Raw genomic sequence first — 21,515 nt, forward strand, 5'->3', positions numbered from 1 at the left:
ACTCGCTGACATTTCTCCATCTGCAAATGTGGTACCCATTTTAAAATCTAGATCCAATCAATTACAACACGTCAGGGAAGATACTAGGCATCAATGATCTGATCTTTGGGTTGATGGAGGTAAACAAGACATTCCCATAAGACTCCCTCCCTCCCTCTTCCCAAGAGCCACCCTCATCCTCTCTGCCCTTTCTGCTCCCGCATCCTCTGCAAACTTTCAAAGACAGATGCCTCATGATGGCCTTTGCTCATGGGGATGTTGCCTAGTGGTCAGGGTTTTGGTCCTTCGGGGTGGGATGATGTAGCAGATGGCAGGGGAGCCTAGGGCCTCTCATGGGCTCTGACCCAGGCCACTCTGAGGGCAACACTTCCTACCACCCTGCTTTTGTACAAAGTTTGCAGTTTATCACAGGAAGCTCTGACGGTTGTCAGCTCATTGCTTGGCACCTCTTCTCGGCCGGGTATGGCATGGCAACTCTCTTCTTCTTGGGGCAGCAGCTGTCTCTGTTATACTGACAGATCTAGGTCGATGACTTGTTGGTGGGTGGGATCTAACTGAGAACTCAGGAACTTAGTGCGTGGGCCACTACAGCATGAACTAAAATCCACCTGGCTGCTAGAGGGAGAAATGAAACGAGTCTTTTCTACAGTCTTAGCTAAGTGATCTTGGTGCCACTAGCTGGGACACAGCACCACACCCTGGAGGTGTGTGGGTAACATACTTCCCCTAGCTGAGGAAGTGCATCCTGAGCTTCAGAGAGTTCCCGCTTTTAATCCCAGATGACCCCTGTAACAATTGGCCTCTGGCAGGACACTGCTGAGAGTATCAATTCAGGACAAATTGCTTGGAGCAGGGCAGTCAGAGCCCAAGGCTCAGTGCCCTTTACCATTAAAGCACGTCACAGCAGCCATGCAGAAAGGAGTTTGGTTTTACCCCACTGGCTAATAAGACATCATAGAATCAATTCCCTCAGATATTCCAGTTCCCCTCTATCACCACCAGCCCCGCTCCTTATGGGGATGAATGGTTATGAAAACCAATACCCCAGTAAAAGGTTCTTTCAAAGGACCAAGCCCCAGATGCAGGTCAATAGACGAGTCAGATCTTACCCACAAATCATGCTCTTGCAAATCCTTTAGCATCTAAAATCTAAAGGTTTATTCATAAAAAGAAGAAATACAGATGAGAGTTAAAATTGTTAAAGGAATCAATTACATCCAGTAATGGCAAAGATCTTGGTTCAGGCCTGTAGCAGTGATGGAATAAACTGAAGGTCAAATCAAGTCTCTGGAGTCTGTCCACAGCTGGGATGGGTCATTCAGTCCTTTATACAGAACTTCAGTCTGTAGCAAAGTCCTCCAGAGGTATGAAGCAGGACTGAAGACAAGATGGAGATGAGGTATCAGCCTTTTTTAGTCTCTTGCCATGTGGTCTTTGCTTTCTTTGTCCCAAGGACACTCTATTCAGCATGTGGCATAGAAAAACCTTAGAGTTCTGTCCGTAGGCAGGTCCCTGCACACCTTGCTGAGTCACAAGGCGTATCTGCCTTCTCTCAGTGAGTCGACTGTATAGCTGATGGTCCTTAATCGGCCATCAAGCAGGCTAGGCAGAAGTGACACCAACTTGTCTGGCTGGGGTGTTTCCCGGAAGCAGAGCACAAGTTTGAAATACGGGCAGCACAGAGCCAATATTCATAATGTCAACTACAAAAATGACAGACACCTAGAGATAGCATAATTATAATCAGCCAAACAGAACCCCTCCATAGACCCCTTACACGACAACCTTTCTACAATATTGGCTGCAAATATAGAACAGTGGTTGCAACGGTGATCTATACAGTTACAGATTATATCAGTAACGTCACAGGAGGTGACACGGCATCAGTGAGACTGATATTGGAAAACTGCCTCCAGTTTTGGTGTCCTCATTTGAAAAAGATGATGTGAAATTGGAGCTGAGGCAGCAAAGAGCCACCAAATGTTCTGAGGGCTGGAGAAAAATGCCTTCTAGTGAGCTATAGAAAGAGCTCAACCTGTTTAGCTTATCAAAAGAAAATTAAAAGGTGACTTCATTGAAGCGTTGAAGTGCCTTAATGGAGAGAAAAAATTGGGTATTAAAGGGCTCTTTAATCGAGCAGAAAAAGGCGTAACAAGACCCAATGGCTGGAAGGTGAAAAGAGACAAATTCATATTGTAACTAAGGCACAAATATTCAACAGCGGGGATAATTCACCACAGGAACAAGCTACCAAGGAAAGTGGTGGATTCGCCATCTCCTGATGTCGTTTCATGAAGACTAGATGCCTTTCTGGAATGTGTTTGCCCCCAAAGTAGCTCTTGTGTCATACAGAAGGCCTGTGATATGCAGGGGGTCAGATTAGATGCTCTAATGGTCTCTTCTGACCATAAAGTCGACTAATTTCTGAAAAACTGAGTGTAGCATTGGGAGCAGCGTCTCATGTTTTCCTGTCTAGCCGGCTTGCTTCCTAGAAGGAACTCTCCTTGAGTGGGGTGATCCACAGGGAGTAGCTCAAACCTCCAAAGTGCCTGGCCAGGGGCAGGACATTAGCACAGCAAGGGAGGGGTGTGGCACTGACATCACAAAGGCCTTTTGCAGGACCTCAGACTATTGGTCAAAGACTATTGGTGGGGAGGTGGTGACTTCACAGAGAGATGCTGACATCAGACAGGCAGGACAGGGGTGAGGGGCCAGGGAAACCTTAGAGACCCCTGTAGCTTTGTGTCAACAAGTCTCCTTCTCCAGGTCTCTCTTTGAGGACTGAGAGAGTATTCGAGTTAACGGACGTGAGCGCCAGGAGGAACCTCTTTTGAGTTTTCTCCTTCCCTTTGCCTGATTTTACTAGAAAACAGCTGTCCCTGTTCAGAATGTAAGAGCCTCCTGGAGATGTGAAACCTGTTCCGTCTGATCCATCTGGTGAGAGTTGAATTTTAGGCATGGAAAACACGAGCTTAAGGAGGCAGAATTTTATTTTGCACCTGGGATTTTGTCCCTTGGAATCACTGGGAACATTAGGGTTTGTCCTTTTTGTTTCACTTTTTCCTCCATCCACCCCTCCCTCCTTTCTTTTCTTCTCTTGTTTCTTTTGTCCTTTCTCCAGTTCCCATCTGTGATTAAACGGTTCTGGCGAGACCCAACTGAGAGTGTCAGTTCAGGACCAATTGCTTAAACAGGGTAGTTACAGCCCTAGGCTGGGGTTTTTCCACCTCTATGGCAAACCAAACCGGTCAAACAGAGGACTTTGGTTTCACTCCACTGGCTAACCACAAGTCACACAAGCAATTTTTGCTTAGACACTCCAGTCTCCCAGCATCACCACCAGTGCCACTCGTCCTGCGGATGAATGGTTATGAAAACCAACACCCCAATAGAAGAAAACGGTTCTCTCGATCTCAAAGAATCAAGCCCCAGACCCAGGTCAATATACAAATCAGATCTTATCCACAAATCATGCTGTTGCCAACCCTTTAGAATCTAAAGGTTTATTCATAAAGGAGAAAAGATAGAGATGAGACCTAGAATTGATTAAATGGAATCAATTACATACAGTAATGGCAAAGTTCTTAGTTCAGGCTTGTAGCAGTGAAGAAGTAAACTGCAGGTTCAAATCAAGTCTCTGGAGTACATTCCCGTCTGGGATGGGTCAGTCAGTCCTTTGTGCAGAGCTTCAGTTTGTAGCAAAGTCCCTCCCGAGGTTAGAAGCAGGATTGAAGGCAAGATGGAGATGAGGCATCAGCTGTTTATAATCTCTCTTCCAGATGTAAGAACCTCTTTGTACTTACTGTGGAAAATTACAGCAAAATGGAGTCTGGAGTCACATGGGCAAGTCCCTGCATACTTTGCTGCTTTACAAGGCTGATCTGCCTTCTCTCCATGGGTCAGTTGTGTAGCTGATGATCCTTAATGGACCATCAAGCAAGCGAGGCAGAGCTAACACCAGCTTATCTGGAATGTTTCCCAGAAGCACAGCATAAGTTTAAAATACAGATAGTACAGAGCCAATAGTCATAACTTCAACTACAAAATGATACATACATTCAGGCCTTGGCTACACTGGCACTTTACAGCGCTGCAACTTTCTTGCTCAGGGGTGTGAAAAAACACCCCCCTGAGTGCTGCAAGATACAGCGCTATAAAGCACCAGTGTAAACAGTGCCCCAGCGCTGGGAGTGCGGCTTCCAGCGCTGCAAGCTAAACCCCATGCAGATGAAGAGTACTCGCAGCGCTGGGAGAGCTCTCTCCCAGCGCTGGCGCTGCGACCACACAGCTCTTAGAAGTTTCAAGTGTAGCCATACCCATAGACACCATAATTATAACCAGCAACCCATAATCTTGTCTTGGACACCTTATATTACCCCCTTTACACAAGATTTGGTGCCACTATGTTCTTTTTGGTCCCAGATTATATCAATAACGTCACACCCTCCCAACACCAGGACACACTGGAGCTGCACTGCTGGGACTCTCTCTCTCTCCTGGCTTTCCCTACCTATTAAGCCTGGTCCTGGTTCTACTTCCGTTAGGTGCCATGTGGGCAGGAGGAAGCACCTGGCAGCTGCAGATACAAGGACCAAATTGTGGGCATCGGGTGAAGCAGCAAGAAACAGAACCATCAGGTCAACCCGCAGGAATCTCTCACCAGACAGTTAAATTCTAGGGCCCCAGCCTATAGCAGCTGTCTGGTGAACCAGCCAGACCCAAGCCCTAGCTCTAGAGGGCATCTGTCACTCAGCAGGAAGGAAAAAATCTCACCCCGGTTCACCTAGGAACAGGGAAATCAAGAACATTGAGTTCCAGGGCTTTACAGCAAACCAACACAACCTCAAGAGGTCCCACTGCGATTTGAACTCAGATGGCAGGAGTCAGAGTCCTGAGGGCTGAACCATTACACATGGGACCTGCAGCTATTGTCATTTCAGGACTCCTGTGAGACCCTCAGCTGGTTGGTTTGCTCTCTGCTCTTATTGCTTCCCTCCAGCTGCTTCCTCTCTCGGGATTCTCTCTCCTCCTGCATGTCTGCTGCTCTCCTCCCCTAGGCATTGAACCCAGCCCTTACTGCTGCCAACACCAACTGGCAGAAGGGTCTATAAGTCCCCTGCTGAGGGGAGGCCAACGCATGTGGTGGGCCTTAAGCACCACAGGTTTTGACCTTGTTTGTTTCCTTCCTCATGTCTTACTCAGATTCTATGGAAGTTCACCTGTGGCTGGGGTATGAATTTGTGGGCACAGCATTGTGCAGTGGGCTTCCAAAGCAGCCTGTAATTCAGCCTGGGGTTTGCAGCTGGGTCTTGGCCTGGAGGCAATTTTCTGTCCACACAGCAGATGGGGAATGCACTGGGACCAGCTCCTGGCTCTTCTTTGTGAACTGGTTCCCCATGCGGACACACCAAAGATCGCTGCAATCTACATAAGGAACAACCACCTGGAAATATTCTCCAGGCCCCAGGTGATTTGGAAAGTTAAACCTGATATTGTACAACGTACAACTACGGGGCCAGGTCCCATAAGACACAAACAGGCGCAGGGAAGGAGAGAGCACAGAGAAGAGGGGCGATGGGATAGAAAACAGACTCTAGAGAGGGAGCAGCCGGAGAGAACCAAGAAGTGCAGTGAACAACAGGGGTGGCAGGTTTGTAGAAATTTTTGGTGGTGCCCAGAATGCCTAGAGCCTGCCCCTCCCAATCCATCCCCCCACCTAACGATCTGGGAGGGACTTTGGGTGGGGGGAGGAGGTCTGGGGTGAAGGGGATTGGTGTGCAAGCACTGCAATTTTGCAACAGAAAAGCTTCAAAACCAGACTCCAATGAGAAACTGTTGAACTTGAATTAATATGCAAACTAGATATTATTAATTTAGGTTTGAACAGAGACTGGGAATGGCTGAGTCATTACACAGATTGAATCTATTTCCCCATGTTAAGTATCCTCCCACCTCTTGTCAACTGTCTGCAATGGCCCATTGTGATTATCACTATGGAAGTGTTTTCTTCTCCTGCTGATTATAGCGCATCTTAATTAATTAGCCTCTTAGAGTTGATGTGGCTACTCCCACCTTTTCATGTTCTGTATGTGGATATATATCTCCTCTCTATATGGTCCATTCTATGCATCTGAAGAAGTGGGCTGTAACCCACGAAAGCTTCTGCTCAAATAAAAAAATTTGTTAAGTCTCTATGGTGCCACAAGTGCTCCTGTTCTTAGAGCCAGGGCTGAGGGTTACACAGCTGTGCTCAAAAGGAAAAGGGGCCTCAGCACCTATAAAAACAACTGGTTGCAAAAACTAAACAAAAATTACATTAAAAAACCAAACTAAAAATTCAGCCCAGAAAAGCTCCCATCACACATCCATCACCACTGTAGATTTTGACATCTCCTGCCTGGTGTGACGTCTTTGCTTTGCAAACAAGAGACCTGGAGAACTCTGTGGCTGTTACCCTCTAACTGGATAAAAGGTTACACATCTTCTCTCCAGTAATTTTCCTCTTAAAAGAAGATTTATTTGAAAATTGATCAAAATAAATTCCATTTGAAATAGAAATAACTACAGTCTATACTGGGTCTCTATTCTCATACATGCTATTTCTCTCACTTATTCCCCCACTTGAATTTCTTTGGAGTGAGGGTTTAATTTCAGGATTCGCCACCACTTCCGGGATAGTAGGTGGGCGCAGGGAGAGAACTAGAAGAAAACCTGAATTATATTGTAACACTGAAAGTTATCACAGAATCAGTGTCTTATGTTACATTAATTCATGTTTAATTTAATTGTCACTGGTACCAACTCATTCAAAGATTACAAAATATAAACCTATAAGGCAGTTTTCCCTTAATTCCCATTTCCACCCAGTCAGCTTTGTGTGGTCACATTCCACAATAACCTAGGAGCCTTCCACTTCTGAGAGTTAATTTCTCCCTGGGGCTTCTCCCATGCATGAGCGTGGGTGGAAGGAGTCTTATACTACTTGGGAAGGCTGCATCATGAGAAAACCCACCTGTGCTCCATTTTCACACTTTCTAATCTTTCAGAGTAGCAGGAGGTGGAGAAGTGATGCAAATGCATAAGACTCAAGAGCAAAACTAAGACACAAAGCCACAGCGTCAGGACTCAGCATTCATGTATCCTGCAGTCTGAACTTGGAATCTGATACATTCCCCTGTTGGGATATTTTAGGGTTAAGTATAACAATAAGCTGCTAATGTGCTCACATGGTATTAGTGGACAAAGGAACATGTAGGCAATATTCTCATTTCTAATATATAAGTTGCAAAATTTCTCAGTATTTCTTTGTTTAAAATGTAAGTTGCCAGATTAGTCCCTTCTCTGTTGCTCATAAAGATTAATAAAGATGCGGCTGCAGAAAAATGCCCTTTGCGTAGAAGAAAGTAAAAGGAATGTTATCTTCCCCTCCCTCCCTTTCCCAGCTACATGAACCAGCCTGGGCTTAGGGCCCTTTCCCCAGCCTCCCTTGAGAACTGTTCACAGCCCCTTCCTCCCTCGCCTGGGAACTGCTGAGAAGAAAGATTTATGGCAACAAATTGTTGCAAAGAAAGGTACTTTCAAGGTAAAAGTATGTGTAATGCTATAAGCAATAGTCAGAGGTGGGTTTACTAACAGTGGGTGTTTCTATTCCTTAATAAGGGTTATTGAGGTGTTGTAATGAATGTAGGCGTGTACACACTAACCTAAAAAAAGAGACTGCTGACCTAATTCAGTGCTTACTGGACAATTGGGTCCAGGGGAACAAGTACTGCAATAAAGAAGCCCATCCACTCAGATCGGCCTCTGGGTCAGCCTGCTCCTTCTTCTAACATCCCCCATTGGCTACCATCATTTGCCCAGCATGGAAGTGCTTCTTGTCCAACGAGGCAGCCAGATTGGGACCCATAGGCATGGAATGGCTCTGAAGGAATCAGCTGTTTCTCTCTGTGGTTCATGAAATTTTGGATCCAAAAGGTAACAGACAGTTGTGCCCAATTTAATCATGGCGCCTTTAGGAGTGTGACCAATGCCACTTAACTAGGGAGACGAGTTCTAAAAATAGTTGACCTGGGCTACAGGTCACCACAGCTTCCATCTCAGGGGTGAAAATCAACCACTAGTACCTGTAATTTCTACTTGAGTTCTTATCAAATCTTTGACCTTAAGTAAAAAATTACTCCAAGTGTCTGGCGTAGAATTTTTCTCCAACCACACAACATAGCAGTAGCAATACTGAAGTAAACTCCCTCAAATAGGCCCTTTGATTTCTTTAATCTGGTGCACAGATTTAAACTAGGGACTAAATTCAGGTGTGGTTTTGAATCCCTGTAAGACACCAAATGTCAGGTCTCTATTAAAAATAGGTATCTTTCTGCAGCTATATCACATTCAACTCAGATTCCATTTTCTACACATTTGCAGCATCTCTCAGGATGAGCTGAACAGAAACGTCACTTCCATTTTTCCCACCCCAACCTAGCTAGGGATTGCATTTCCCAAATAATAGACAACATGCAACTGATTAGGAAGGAGATATCTTCAGGAGCGACCTCTTGCAGAGCCTTGGCCAGAACTGCTTTGGGAGCCCAATGCATGGGTATTTTGCTGAGTTACAAATCATTTACTAGGGAATCTTCTTCCCAGACTTTTAGAAAAAAGATTGACCTAACCAACTGAACAACAAGGGGATTGGGATGGTGATGGGGAATAAGGGACTCCTTCTGACTTACCCTAACTACGTCTGTTGTTACAATGGGTGAAATGACATTTTTCCCTATCCCTGCCCTGTTCCTGCTCTTTGTTATAGTTCAATATATTTTAAATGTGGAAAATGATAATAAAAATATCTGCTCTCCAGCACAACCTGAAGCAACATCAGAGAACTGGGAATGAAACAATTTGTTCCCAAAGGGAGAACTCGATGACTAACAATGGCTTTGAAATGGGGGAACAGGATAACCATGATGCTCAGGGTTTGTTTAGACTAGGAAAAGTGATGGAGTTTAAGTCAGGTCAAGGGGAAAGCTAATGCCAACCACTGCACTGGGGCTGCATCTGCATTACAACTTTTCACAACAAGATCACTAACTTGAGCAGCCAATGCCATGTACAGTCCTAGTGGATGGAAGGCACAGATAGTTTTTGCTTCAGTGTAACTTGTTGGGATCAAACCTCTCTCCCTCATCTGGAGCTGATGAACATTCCTGGCTGGAGGGATACACACTCCTATGATTCAAAAGGAAAGGAGTTGATAGAAAAGATCATAGGACTGACCCTAAAGAAGGATGAGCTGCAAAAGGCAGAAGCAGGCAACTTATCTGGTGGAGCTGAGAGACCACGGTGAAGATGGTGCAAAAATCACTATGTGGGAATTGACCAAAAAAAATAATAATTCATATTTGCTAACTCTAGTCAAGGGATTTATTACAATTCTCTCTCATGTGGATTTTCTGATGTCTAATGAGCCTTGAGCACTGATTGAAGCTTTTCCCGCACTCAGAGCTTTTCCCGCACTCTCCCCCATGTGGATTCTCCTATGTGAGACAACGTTTGAGCTGTGCCTGAAGCTTTTCCCACACTCAGAGAACGTGTACAGTGTCTCCCCTGTGTGGATTGTCTGATGTCTGGTAAACTCTGAGTGCTGACTAAAGCTTTTCCCACACTCTGAGCATGTGTAGGGCTTCTCCCCTGTGTGGATTCTCTGATGTACGATGAGGCCTGAACGATTAAAGAAACATTTCCCAGACTCAGAGCATCCATAAGGTTTCTCACTCGTGGATTTTCCTATGTCTGATAAGGTTTGAGCTCCAAGTGAAGCTTTTCCCACACTCAGAGCACGTGTAGGGCCTTTCTCCTGTGTGGATTCTTCGATGTGTGATAAGGTCTGAGCGGTGATAGAAGCTTTTCCCACTCAGCGCATGTGTAGGGCGTCTCTTCTGTGTGGATTGTCTGATGTCTAATAAGGTGTGAGCTCCGATTGAAGCTTTTCCCACACTCATGGCATGTGTAGCGTGTCCCTTCCAAGTTGATTCTGTCGCTTGTTATAAGGTCTGAGAGGCTACTAATGGTTCCCTCTGGCCTCCCCTGAGTCTCACAGGCTTTTGTTTTTTCTGAGAGTGCATAACTCCTGGAAACATTCCCTTTGGATCTTCCTGATAAAGTTCCATGTGGTTCTCCTTGCTCAGCATCTTCCTGATGGGGTTTCTCCTCCTCATTCTGACTCACCATCCCATCACCTGATGGGAGACAGAGAGAATCCAGACATAGATCACTACCTGCACCAGAAAGAAAGAAAATCTCAGAGAGAGGAATGGAAAAAGGGATGAACAATCCAAAATATGTGTGGGAGAGATCAAACCTATCAGGAGCTGACCTTCCCCAAAACCTTCCCCAGAGGAGAGAGGAAGGGATCAGTTTTGGTCTGCATCTCATGAGAACACTCAGGGCAAAGTGAGATCGGGGAACAACCTGCTGCCAGTTGTCAGTCAGAATAGGAGGGAAGATGAGTCACATCTGCCATAATGATTCCACATCTGCAGGGAACAATCTTGAACTTTGAGAGCTCACAGGGTCTTTGTAGGGCATTCCAAATGTTTCCTGAATTCCCACACAGTTGTTGAGTTGGTTTAACCAAGTCCTCACCTGCGCAGGCAGCTCTTGGAAGTACTTCTTTCTCAGAGCGCTGGAGGTCTGGGACCCACAGCTCTTCCCCTCGTTCCAGCTGTGAGATCACATCAGATTTGGAAACTGGAAACCCTACTGCAGGAAAAGAAGTTCAGTGGAATTTGTGGGATACTTGTCACAAAGAACAGTCCATGGTTTTAACCCCCAGCTCATTGTTAAGCAGTAACATCCCAAGGCCAGCTTCCTTGGCTCAAAGTGGCAGGAGAGTTATTATGATTATAAATCATATTCATTACCTTAGTGCTAAGGAGCAAATAAAAGTGGGTCCCCATTGTGAGAGGACAAGTACAAATGCACAGAATAGTAGAGGGGCCCATGCCCTGAAGAATTTACAGTATAAATATACAAGAAAGACACAGAATGGGGGAAGGTATAGAACCCACTATTAGAACAGACATATTCAGACCTGCCTGTAAAGTCTATAGTTTAAGAACTTAGGTGTATTTTTATCACTTAGCTACTTACAGGAGTATGAAAACAAAGAATCAAAATCACTGTCTGTATTTGTAAGGGCCTTCTCTTACCATGACAGTCTGAGGCCTTGTCCTTAGGCTAAGGCCTTTGGCTAAGCAGCAGGGACAGCCATAAGCTGGGAAGCAAAGGGCCACATCCTCACATCCCAAACCAATCACACTGAACTAAGGTGCTATTGGGCTGTTAGGAAGATGATCCTGTCCTGATAGTGCCCATCACCACCAGATAAAGAAACAGATCTTAAGATGGTTAAAGAAAACTTAGTCTGATAGCAGCCTGTTTGGCAAGAAATGACTTCTCAATGCTTGTGGTTGTGAAACCCTCATTTTTGTATTCTTTTATCTTTATGGCCACCACTTTTACAATGTTAATCAGTCTGGTTCTCTAATTGTTTTTGTCCGCTGTATAATTAATTTTGCTAGGTGTAAGTTAATTAGGGTAGTGGGATACAATCGGTTAGAGAATTATGTTTCAATGTGTTAGGACTGGTTAATTAAATTTCAGTACAATGACTGGTTAAGCAAAGGTACGAGGTATGAGAATATTACTACATAAACTGAGTCAAACAGGAAGGGGAACAGGAACAGGGAATGGGGACACAGGGTAAATGCTCTGTAGTGTCAGAGAGGGAAAGAGGGACACAGGGTAAACGCTCTGCGGTGTCACAGCGGATAAGGGGGACACGCCGCCGAAGTCCCCAGGCCCCCTGAATCCTCTGGGCAGCCCTGGGTCACAGTCATTCCCTTGTCTCTGTCAGGTATTCCATTGATGTAGGGTACTCCCAGCCAGTCCTTAATGACCCATTCATAATACCCCTTGACAGCTATGTGACAAAACACCTCACGTCTCATGCTCCTTCTAATTAGAGCAATACCAGTCACAGCAGGAAACTGAACTGTGTATTGGCATCATACAAGTATCACCAAAATTCCCACCTCTATCTCACACACAGTGCTCACAGTCCCTGGAGAGAAAGCAAAGCACAGGAACTGGACGTTAGTCCAGCAAACACAGTGGAGGACAAGCTGCAATCCTCACACACTGGTCAAAAAGGAGACGCATGTGGGTCCCTACCCAGAGAGAGGCGCTGGCTAGAGGCCTGATACCTGAGGGGCCATTCCTTGAGCACACTATAGAGGCAGATCAAAGGCTTAGCTCCCCCAGAACTGTGACATCGCAAAAGCACATTGTGGAGCATTAGGAAATCTAGTGACTCAGGTGTAATGGGAGGGAGAATTAAACTTCCCCAGTGTGAGGAGAAGGTTGGGGAATTAAACGCTAACATTCAGGAGCAACAGCCTCTAATTCTTCTGGAAAAGGAGAATGTAAGAAACAAGAACTGGGCCATGCAACCTCAGGAGGGACAGGCTTAAAGATCCAAGGAGCCTGGAGGGAAGACAGCTTGTGGCTGCTGCAGATAGGGAGAGGGGGGACAAGACTCTTTCCAAATTCTCACTCTTCTTGACCCCGACCTGATTTTATGATCGATGACCTAGTCTGACGTCTTGTGGGCAATTTTATACTCGCTAGAGGTAAGATGTCATGATCAGATTATTGCTTATTAGCTTAGAACATGTGTGGAGGGGCAAGGAGGTGAACATAAAGAAATGGGTTATTAAGGTTAGGTCAACCCTACAGCCCGACTGACGCTCTGAGATCGATCTGGCTGTGGTCGATTTAGTGATACGATTTAGTAAACGTACCCCAAGCTTGCTACAGTTCAGGGCCTTATATTAAGTTGAGGCTTTGTGAGAGTGGTTATGCTGAAGTCAGGGGTTTACCTGAGGTTTGGGTAGGGATTCAGGGTTAAAGGTCTGGCATCCTCCAAAGCTCTAGATCCCCAAACCTCTCCTCCCTCCCAATGACCCACCCAGCCCACTTCCTGGGTGCCCTTCCTCCATATTCCCCTCTCCTTCTTCCCATTACTCGCAGCTGGCACCACCTCCCGGGGCCTTGGGAGTTTCTTGTGTTCCCTCCTCGTCTCTCTTTACCTCCTCCCTCCCTGCTGCCTCCTAGTGTATGGAAGATAAGGAAAAAAAGGGGGACAAAGAAACTTGTTAAAACTTGGATGATGAATAAAGGTATAAAGTTATTATTGCTCAGGTTCCTTAGAGACCCCACAGCTTCTAATAACCCAGGGGACAGAACTCCTTACCCAGCGAGGTCACCGTCTCATAGTTCTCCTGCATGACATCCCTGTAGAGGGCTCTCTGAACAGGGTCCAGCAGAGTCCATTCCTTTCTGGTGAAATACACAGTCACCTCCTCGAAAGTCACCGGCCCCTGAAAGAGAAGGAGTCCAACACTCAGTATCTGCTGCCCCACTCACAACCCCACTATTCACGAAACAGCAGCACCAGGGAAATGAAAGCTCCGGGAGGCACATGTTAACAGAGTCCCACCTCACCTTGCTTAGAGCAGCCAGGAGGCATCAGAGGGTAGAAAGAGAGAAACTTTGTGTCTCCCAGCTGACAGACGGAGGCAGGGTCATCACATTTATCACATAGCTACTAGCCAGAGCTTAATATAGGAGATGGGGCTGTCTCTGGACCCTTCTAGTGGCTCCCTGGTAGGAATCCCAGCACTCTCCAAATAAAATATATGGAAGAAAGGGGAACTGAATAGTAAAGAATAGAATTTAGAAGGTCAGAATTGTAGAAAGTTGGCAAGGGAAGCTATAAGAAATCAATGATCAACCAATGAAAATAAGAAGGAAGTTTTTAAAAGGACAAAATTAATCCTAACAATGGTAGTGGTAAATTACTAGATGGAAAAGGCAGAATTATCAACAATCATGCAGAAGAGGTAAAAGTGTTCAATAAATATTTCTCTCCTGGAGTTGGAGACAAACAGATGATGTAACTCATATCATAAGATGTTGACGCTGACAGTCTTTCCATTCTAAAAGTAACTCACAAGGACGTTAAACAGCAGCTAGTAAAGTCAGATGTGTTTAAATCAGTGGGTCCAGATAACTAGAGTTTTGAAAGTCCTGCTGGAGGAGCATAGTGGACTGTTAATGTTGATTTTAATTAGGACTTGGAACACTAAAAGTCAAGTAGAATTGAACCTTGCAAAGGGAATTAAAACCAATAGTAAAAGGTTCTATAGCCATATAAATAAGAAGAAAACAAAGAAAGAAGAAGTGGGACCGCTAAACACTGAGGATGGAAAGGAGGTTAAGGATAACCTGGGCATGGCCCAATATCTAAATAAATACTTTGCCTCAGTCTTTAATAAGGCTAATGGGGAGCTTAGGGGTAATGGAAGGATGACAAACGGGAATGAGGATATGGAGGTGGATATTACCACATCTGAGGTAGTAGCCATACTTGAACAGCTTAATGGGACAAAATCGGAGGGCCCAGACAATCTTCATACGAGAATATTAAAGGAACTGGTGCATGAAATTGCGAGCCCGTTAGCGAGAATTTTTAATGAATCGGTAAACTCAGAGGTTGTACCGTATGACTGGAGAATTGCTAACATAGTTCCTATCTTTAAGAAAGGGGAAAAGAGTGATCCAAGTAACTATAGGCCTGTTAGTTTAACATCTGTAGTATGTAAGGTCTTGGAAAAAATTTTGAAGGAGAAAGTAGTTAAGGACATTGAGGTCAATGGTAATTGGGACAAAGTACAACATGTATTTTACTAAAGGTAGATCATGCCAAACCAACCTGATCTCCTTCTTTGAGAAGTGACAGACCTTTTAGACAAAGGAAATGCAGTAGACCTAATTTACCTTGATTTCAGTAAGGCATTTGACACGGTTCCACATGCGGAATTATTAGTCAAATTGGAAAAGTTGGGGATCAATATGAAAATTGAAAGGTGGATAAGGAACTGGTTAAAGGGGAGACTACAACGGGTCATACTGAAGGGTGAACTGTCAGGCTGGAAGGAGGTTACTAGTGGAGTTCCTCAAGGATCGGTTCTGGGACCAATCTTTTTGTTACTGACCTTGGCACAAAAAGCGGGAATGTGCTAATAAAGTTTGTGGATAACACAAGGCTGGGAGGTATTGCTAACACAGAGAAGGACCAGGATATCATACAGGAAGATCTGGATGACTTTGTAAACTGGAGTAATAGTAATAGGATGAAATTTAATAGTGAAAAGTGCAAGGTCATGCACTTAGGGATTAATAATAAGAACTTTAGATATACATTGGGGACACATCAGTTGGAAGCAACAGAGGAGGAGAAGGACCTTGGGGTATTGGTAGATCACAGGATGACTATGAGCCGCCAATGTGATATAGCCGTTAAAAAAGCTAATGCGGTTTTAGGATGCATCAGGCGAGGTATTTCCAGCAAAGATAAGGAGGTGTTAGTACCGTTATATAAGGCGCTGGTGAGACCCCACCTGGAATACTGTGTGCAGTTCTGGTCTCCCATGTTTAAGAAGGATGAATTCAAACTGGAACAGGTTCAGAGACGGGCTACTAGGATGATCCGAGGAATGGAAAACTTGCCTTATGAAAGGAGACTCAAAGAGCTTGGCTTGTTTAGTCTAGCCAAAAGAAGGCTGAGGGGGGATATGCTTGCTCTTTATAAATATATCAGAGGGATTAATATTAGGGAGGGTGAGGAATTATTTAAGATTAGTACCAATGTAGATACAAGAACGAATGGGTATAAATTGGACTCTAGGAAGTTTAGACTTGAAATTAGACGAAGGTTTCTAACCATTAGAGGAGTGAAGTTCTGGAACAGCCTTCCAAGGGGAGTAGTGGGGGCAAAAGACATATCTGGCTTTAAGATTAAGCTTGATAAGTTTATGGAAGCGATGGTATGATGGGAGTGCCTAATTTTGGCAACTGATCTTTGATTATCGGCAGATAAGTATGCCCAGTGGTTGATGATGGGATGTTGGATGGGATGGGATCTGAGTTACTGCAGAGAATTCTTTTTTGAGTGCTGGTTGGTGAGTCTTGCCCACATGCTCAGGGTTTAGCTGATTGCCATATTTGGGGTTCTGGAAAGAATTTTCCTCTGGGGCAGATTGGCAGAGGCCCTGGAGGTTTTTCACCTTCCCCTGCAGCGTTGGGCATGGGTCACTTGCTGGTGGATTCTCTGCAGCCTGAGGTCTTCAAACTACAATTTGAAGACTTCAGTAACTCAGTCATAGGTTAAGGGTTTGTTATAGAAGTGGATGGGTAGGGTTCTGTGGCCTGCTTTGTGCAGGGGGTCGGACTAGATCACATTGGTCCCTTCTGACCCTAGAATCTATGAATCTATGAATCTGCTTGGGAAATTTCAGAAGACTGGCACAGCGTTAGCTTTATTCCAATATTTAAAAAGTATAAAAGAGATGACGCAGCTAATTACAAGTGTGTCAGTCTGAAATCGATACTGGGCAAGAGAATGGAGCAGCCGATACTGGATTTCATTAATAAAGAAAGAAGGGTAATATAATTAGTACCCATTAAAAAGGTTTAGACACAATAGATCCTATCAAACTAACTGGACATCCTTATTGGATGAGATCAAAAGTTTGGTTGCAGCTAATAGTACTGATGTAACATACGTAGCCATGAGTTGGTTCTGTTGATTACAGATTGCTCTCGCCCCTCGCTCCACCGATATGGCCACCAGGTGCCCGTTATCTACCGGGTAATGAGCGTTGGAATAGGGCGGAGGTTCGATCACTGGATGCCCTGGGGGGGGTGACAAGTGCCCAAGGGTAGTGACGGGGATAACACAAGCAATCAGTCGTAGTGTTAAAGATTGAGGATTTATTAAATGAGTCACAGATAAGGATAAGGGACCACACAATTAGTTACAACTTGGGCTTACAATATAATACTAGAACAAATAACACAAACACTACAATTACAAATAGAAGCTGGCCCTGGTATTTTTCTAAGTCCCAGTAATTATTCAGGTCGTCCCAGGGGTTAGTAAAAGTGATATTGGTACTATTAGTAATCATAAATGCAGCAACTAATCTTACTAAGCACAAATTGCGAGGCTCAACTGGTCCCCCTTGCGTTCAAGGTTTCCTGGTCAACGGGTTTCCCCTAGCAGGAGCCTTGGGGCGGCTGGAATCAGTCTTTGCCTCTTATCTAGGAGCACAGATATACAGATATCCTTAACAGCTATTTCTACTTACACATACAAACCACAAAAGTTTCATTACGGCCGGCAAGCAGTCAGGCTCCAGGGAACACGTGAGCCAGGAGAGAGAGCTTCAGGTTGATCAAGCCTGGATACGGTTCGACGGGAATTCGATTTCTCTCTCCCCGTCTCCGGGAGGGGGCCAACAATATATAACGAATTTTTCGTCATAATTTATAATAAGCCAATTGCAGGGTCGCGAGTGGCTCATGCCCATACAAGGGAGGCAATCGGCCCCCAGCATCTCTACCCAGGAAGCAACCGTCTTGAGGGGAACTTCCCCTCCTCAGGTCGGCCGACCGCAAGGTGCTGTTTCCTGTTACAAGTTCTGCTTTCTGAGCAGCTATGTGATCAGTGGCAGTTCTGGGGGCTGGGGGAAAATTCCGTTGGGGGGTGGAGGCCGGAGCACCTGCTGTCTGGCCCTGGGGCCCAACTTGGGGGTCTAACAGGTTCAGCACAATATTTTGGCCAGAAAGATACAAAATACACATGGCATATATTAAATATATTAAAAACTGGGATTTTAAATAGGGAACCATGCTCGACTGGATTTCTTTCTAGTGGGTTCCCACAAAGATTGGATCTCAGTCCTGTGCTATTTAACATTCTTATCAATTACCTGGAAGAGAATATAAAATCATCACTGATAACGTTTGCAGTTGTCACAAAGACTGGGGGCGGGGGTAACTAATGAAGTGTCAGTAGGTTCGGGCTCCATCACTGGGAGACAGGGAAGTTTTCCCAGCCCTGGCTGGAGGGTTATTTCCTGTTCCACAAAGAGGGGAAGTTTCATTCCCAACACCTGTGCCTTGAAATTAGGACCTAACTGACACTACAGCCCATATTCAAGATAGTGGCAGGATTATAATATGATTAGGACATGAGGCATTTTGTACAAGATGAGTCATATGCGGTGTCACTGGAAAAGTTGTGATTTGCTGAATATGATTATGCTACCTGTGTGCATGGATCATGTTTGTATCTGAAGTTATGGATATTGACTCTGTATCTGTCTTTCAAATGTGCTTACTCTGGGTAACAGCCACAACGAGCCTTTCAGGTACAACAATGAAGAAGCCAGATAGTGCTGATGGCTCAGCAACAAAGACATATGACCAGACCACAAGACAATGAACTTCATTTTGGTACCTGTATTTTTCCACAAACTGGACAGAGAACTGAGTTTAGAACAAAGGGTTCCTGCCATATGGAAAAGCTACATAAGGTGGGTTGTGACATCAGCTCTTGGCCTCATTCCCCACACAAGAGAACTCCTGGAAGCACCTGAGAAACAAAGACTGAACTGGGGGAAGTGCTGGTTCCAGGGTAAAGGGATTTCTAGCTTGTGTATGGAAACCTGGTGGACTGCTTGCAGCATCAGTCAGGGTGAGAAATTGCTAATTCAAATTCTAGCCATCTACTATGTTAGGTTTGGTTTGAGCTTTTGATTATTTGCTAAGTAATCTGCTTTGATCTGTTTGCTAACGCTTATCACTGGGAAATTGGCTGCTGTCGTCTCTCTCTCCTTGAGTGGCTTAGGTAAAGCACTCAGGTAGCTTAGTTGGCTGCATGGCGCCACCTGCTGTCGTGTTGGGTGATAACAGGCCCTGGAGAGGCTGGTGAAATCTCCAGCAAAGCACGTGAGAAGGGCCAGCCCAGCTTGAGGGTTAGAGGTCACAGCGGTTCCCAGAAGCCCCCCAGACTGCACCCTGGAGTGACAACTCATCACACCCTAGAGTACACAAGTCTCAGCAGGTTTGTCACATCCTGTCCCTTCCCTTTCTCCACCCAAGATATTTTCTGCCTCCCACCACCTCTAGCAGCTTCGACCAGTGGTGAGCTCCAGCCGGGTCGTATGAACTGGTTGTTAAATTTAGAAGCCTTTTTAGAACTGGTTGTTCCAGGACAACCGGTTCTAAAAAAGCTTTTAAATTTAACAAAGGCTCGGGCAGGTGTCCACCCGGCCCCCGGCCCCAGCTCACCTCCCCCTCTCCTCTGAACGCTCTGCCCTCCTTTTCCTCCCCATCCCCTGCTTTCCGCGAATCAGATGTTCACAGAAGCCTGAAACAAGCAGCAGGCAGGTAAGCCAGGCCAGGGGGCGGGAAATGGCGTGCGTGGCTCAGTCTGGCTCCATCCAAGCAGCTCCCTCTGGCCCCAGCAGAGCACCCCAGCCAGGTCGCGGCCAAGCATCCCTGGCTTGGGCTGGTCCCGACTGAGCGGCTCCGACCCAGTCCAGCTTGGGCCCTGCAGCACCAGTCCCGGCCAAGTAGCTCCAGCCCAGCTTGGGGAGTCGGGTCCTGCGGCGCCAGTCGCGGTCCCAGCAGAGCAGACCCGGTCCTGTCCCCAGGCAGTGTGCTAAGGGGGCAGGGAGGGGGTGTTCGGTGGGTTGTGGGGGGGTGGATAGGGGTCGGGGCGGTCAGAGGGCAGGGAATAAGGGGATTGAATTGGGGCAAGGGTCCCGGGGGCAGTCAGGAAGGACCAGGAGTTGGATGAGGTGGTGGGAGGCAGTCAGGGGACAGGGAATGGGGAAGGATGGGTCAGGGGTCCCCGGGGGGTGTGAAGGAGCATGGGGGGGTTGGATGGGGCATGACTCCCTCGTGAGGTGAGGAGGAGGGAACCTGTTGTTAATATTTTGGCAGCTCATCACCGGCTCCCACCCTTCTACACATTTACTGCTTCTCTCCCTCCAAGCAGATCCCACCACCAGCTCCCTGAGAATCCCCTACCTGAGCCAGCTCCATAGAAGCCATTTCCTTCCCCCTGGGAGGATGGGATGATCTGGAGCAAAACATGGACGTTAATCTGTAGCCTGCCAGGGGGAGAAGGGCAATGTAAGAGAATTCAGACAGGGTTTCTCTCCTTTCCACATGTCGATTCCCCTCAGCATTTTCCCCTGCTAATGCACATTCTAGGTTCTGCCACACTGTGAAGCACAGAGTGACCTTATTCCAGTACAGGCCTAGCCCCCTCCTACCAGGGTGTAACCCTCTGACACATGGTGAAACCCTCCCAGCAGCAGGGTCTCTCTGTTACACTTATCAAGTTTGCGGGCGATACCAAGCTGGGAGGGGTTGCAAGGACTTTGGAGGATAGAACTGAAATTCAAAATCATCTGGACAAACTGGAGAAATGGTCTGAAGTAAATAGGATGAAATTCAAAAACGACAAATCCAAAGTACTTCATTTAGGAAGGATCAATCAGTTGCACACATACAAAATGGGAAATAACTGCCTAGGAAGGAGTGCTGTGGAAAGGGATCTGGGGGTCAGAGTGGATCACAAGCTAAATAGGAGTCAACAGTATTGCAAAAAAGCAAGTATCATTTTGGGATGTATTAGCAGCAGTATTGTAAGCAAGACACGAGAAGAAATTCTTCTGCTCTACTCCACGCAGATTAGGTCTCAACTGGAGTAGTGTGTCCAGTTCTGGGGCCACATTTCAAGAAAGATGTGGAAAAATTAGAGAAAGTCCAGAGAAGAGCAACAAAAATAATTAAAGAGCTAGAAAACATGACCTATGAGGGAAGATTGAAAAAACTGGGGAAGACTCAGAGGGGACACGATCACAGTTTTCAAGTACATAAAAGGTTGTTATAAAGATGCCGGAGAAAAATTCTTCTTCTTAACCTCTGAGGATAGGACAAGAAGCAATGGATTTAAATTGCAGCAAGGGCGGTTTAGGATGGAGATTAGGGGAAAAAAACTCCCTGTCAGAGTGGTTAAGCACTGGAATAAATTGCCTAGGGAGGCTGTGGAATCTCCATCATTGGGGGATTTTAAAGAGCGGGTTAGACAAACACCTGTCAGTGATTGTCTAGATAATACTGAATCCTTGAGTACAGGGGACTGGCCTAGATGACCTCTCGAGGCCCCTTCCAGTTCTATGATTCAAAGAACCAAAGGCCAGAGAAGAGCAGAATCAATGGAGTCATTGGGGGATTCTCCCTGTCACTGTTCCCAAGGCAGCTCTCTCAGGTTTACAAAGCTGTTTGATGCTCCAGCCTTTATACAGTCTCTCCTGGCAGTGCCCCTTTCATGGGCTGGGCCTAGTTTTAGCCTTTGGGAAGTGTGACCCTGGGAGCTCTGAGACTGGGCCTTCTTGCCTCAGCACATCTTGTTTCCTTCTGTGGCTCCCCAGTGAGTCCAAATGAGTAGATACTCCTGACAGAGACTGTGAACATAAGAACATAAGAGCTGCCCACTGCATCAGAGCAATCGTCCATCTAGCTCAGTGGCCAAT

The 21,515-nt window shown here is 45.9% G+C and overlaps 1 protein-coding gene across 1 annotated transcript in view; it reads right to left on the reverse strand.

Moving 5' to 3' along the window:
- LOC127041920 (zinc finger protein 34-like) overlaps positions 1-20,082 on the reverse strand; it is a 143,024-nt gene extending 122,942 nt beyond the window's left edge. The window contains exons 1-2 of the mRNA XM_050935684.1: positions 20,002-20,082; positions 13,313-13,439 (exon numbers count right to left, since the gene is read on the reverse strand). Of these exons, the coding sequence (XP_050791641.1) occupies positions 13,313-13,439; positions 20,002-20,067 (193 nt within the window). The 5' untranslated portion in view covers positions 20,068-20,082. The remainder of the gene's footprint in view (positions 1-13,312; positions 13,440-20,001) is intronic.
- Positions 20,083-21,515: the final 1,433 nt, after the last annotated feature.

This window comes from Gopherus flavomarginatus, unplaced genomic scaffold (assembly GCF_025201925.1).
Source record: "Gopherus flavomarginatus isolate rGopFla2 unplaced genomic scaffold, rGopFla2.mat.asm U_1b, whole genome shotgun sequence".
NCBI lineage: Eukaryota > Metazoa > Chordata > Testudines > Testudinidae > Gopherus > Gopherus flavomarginatus.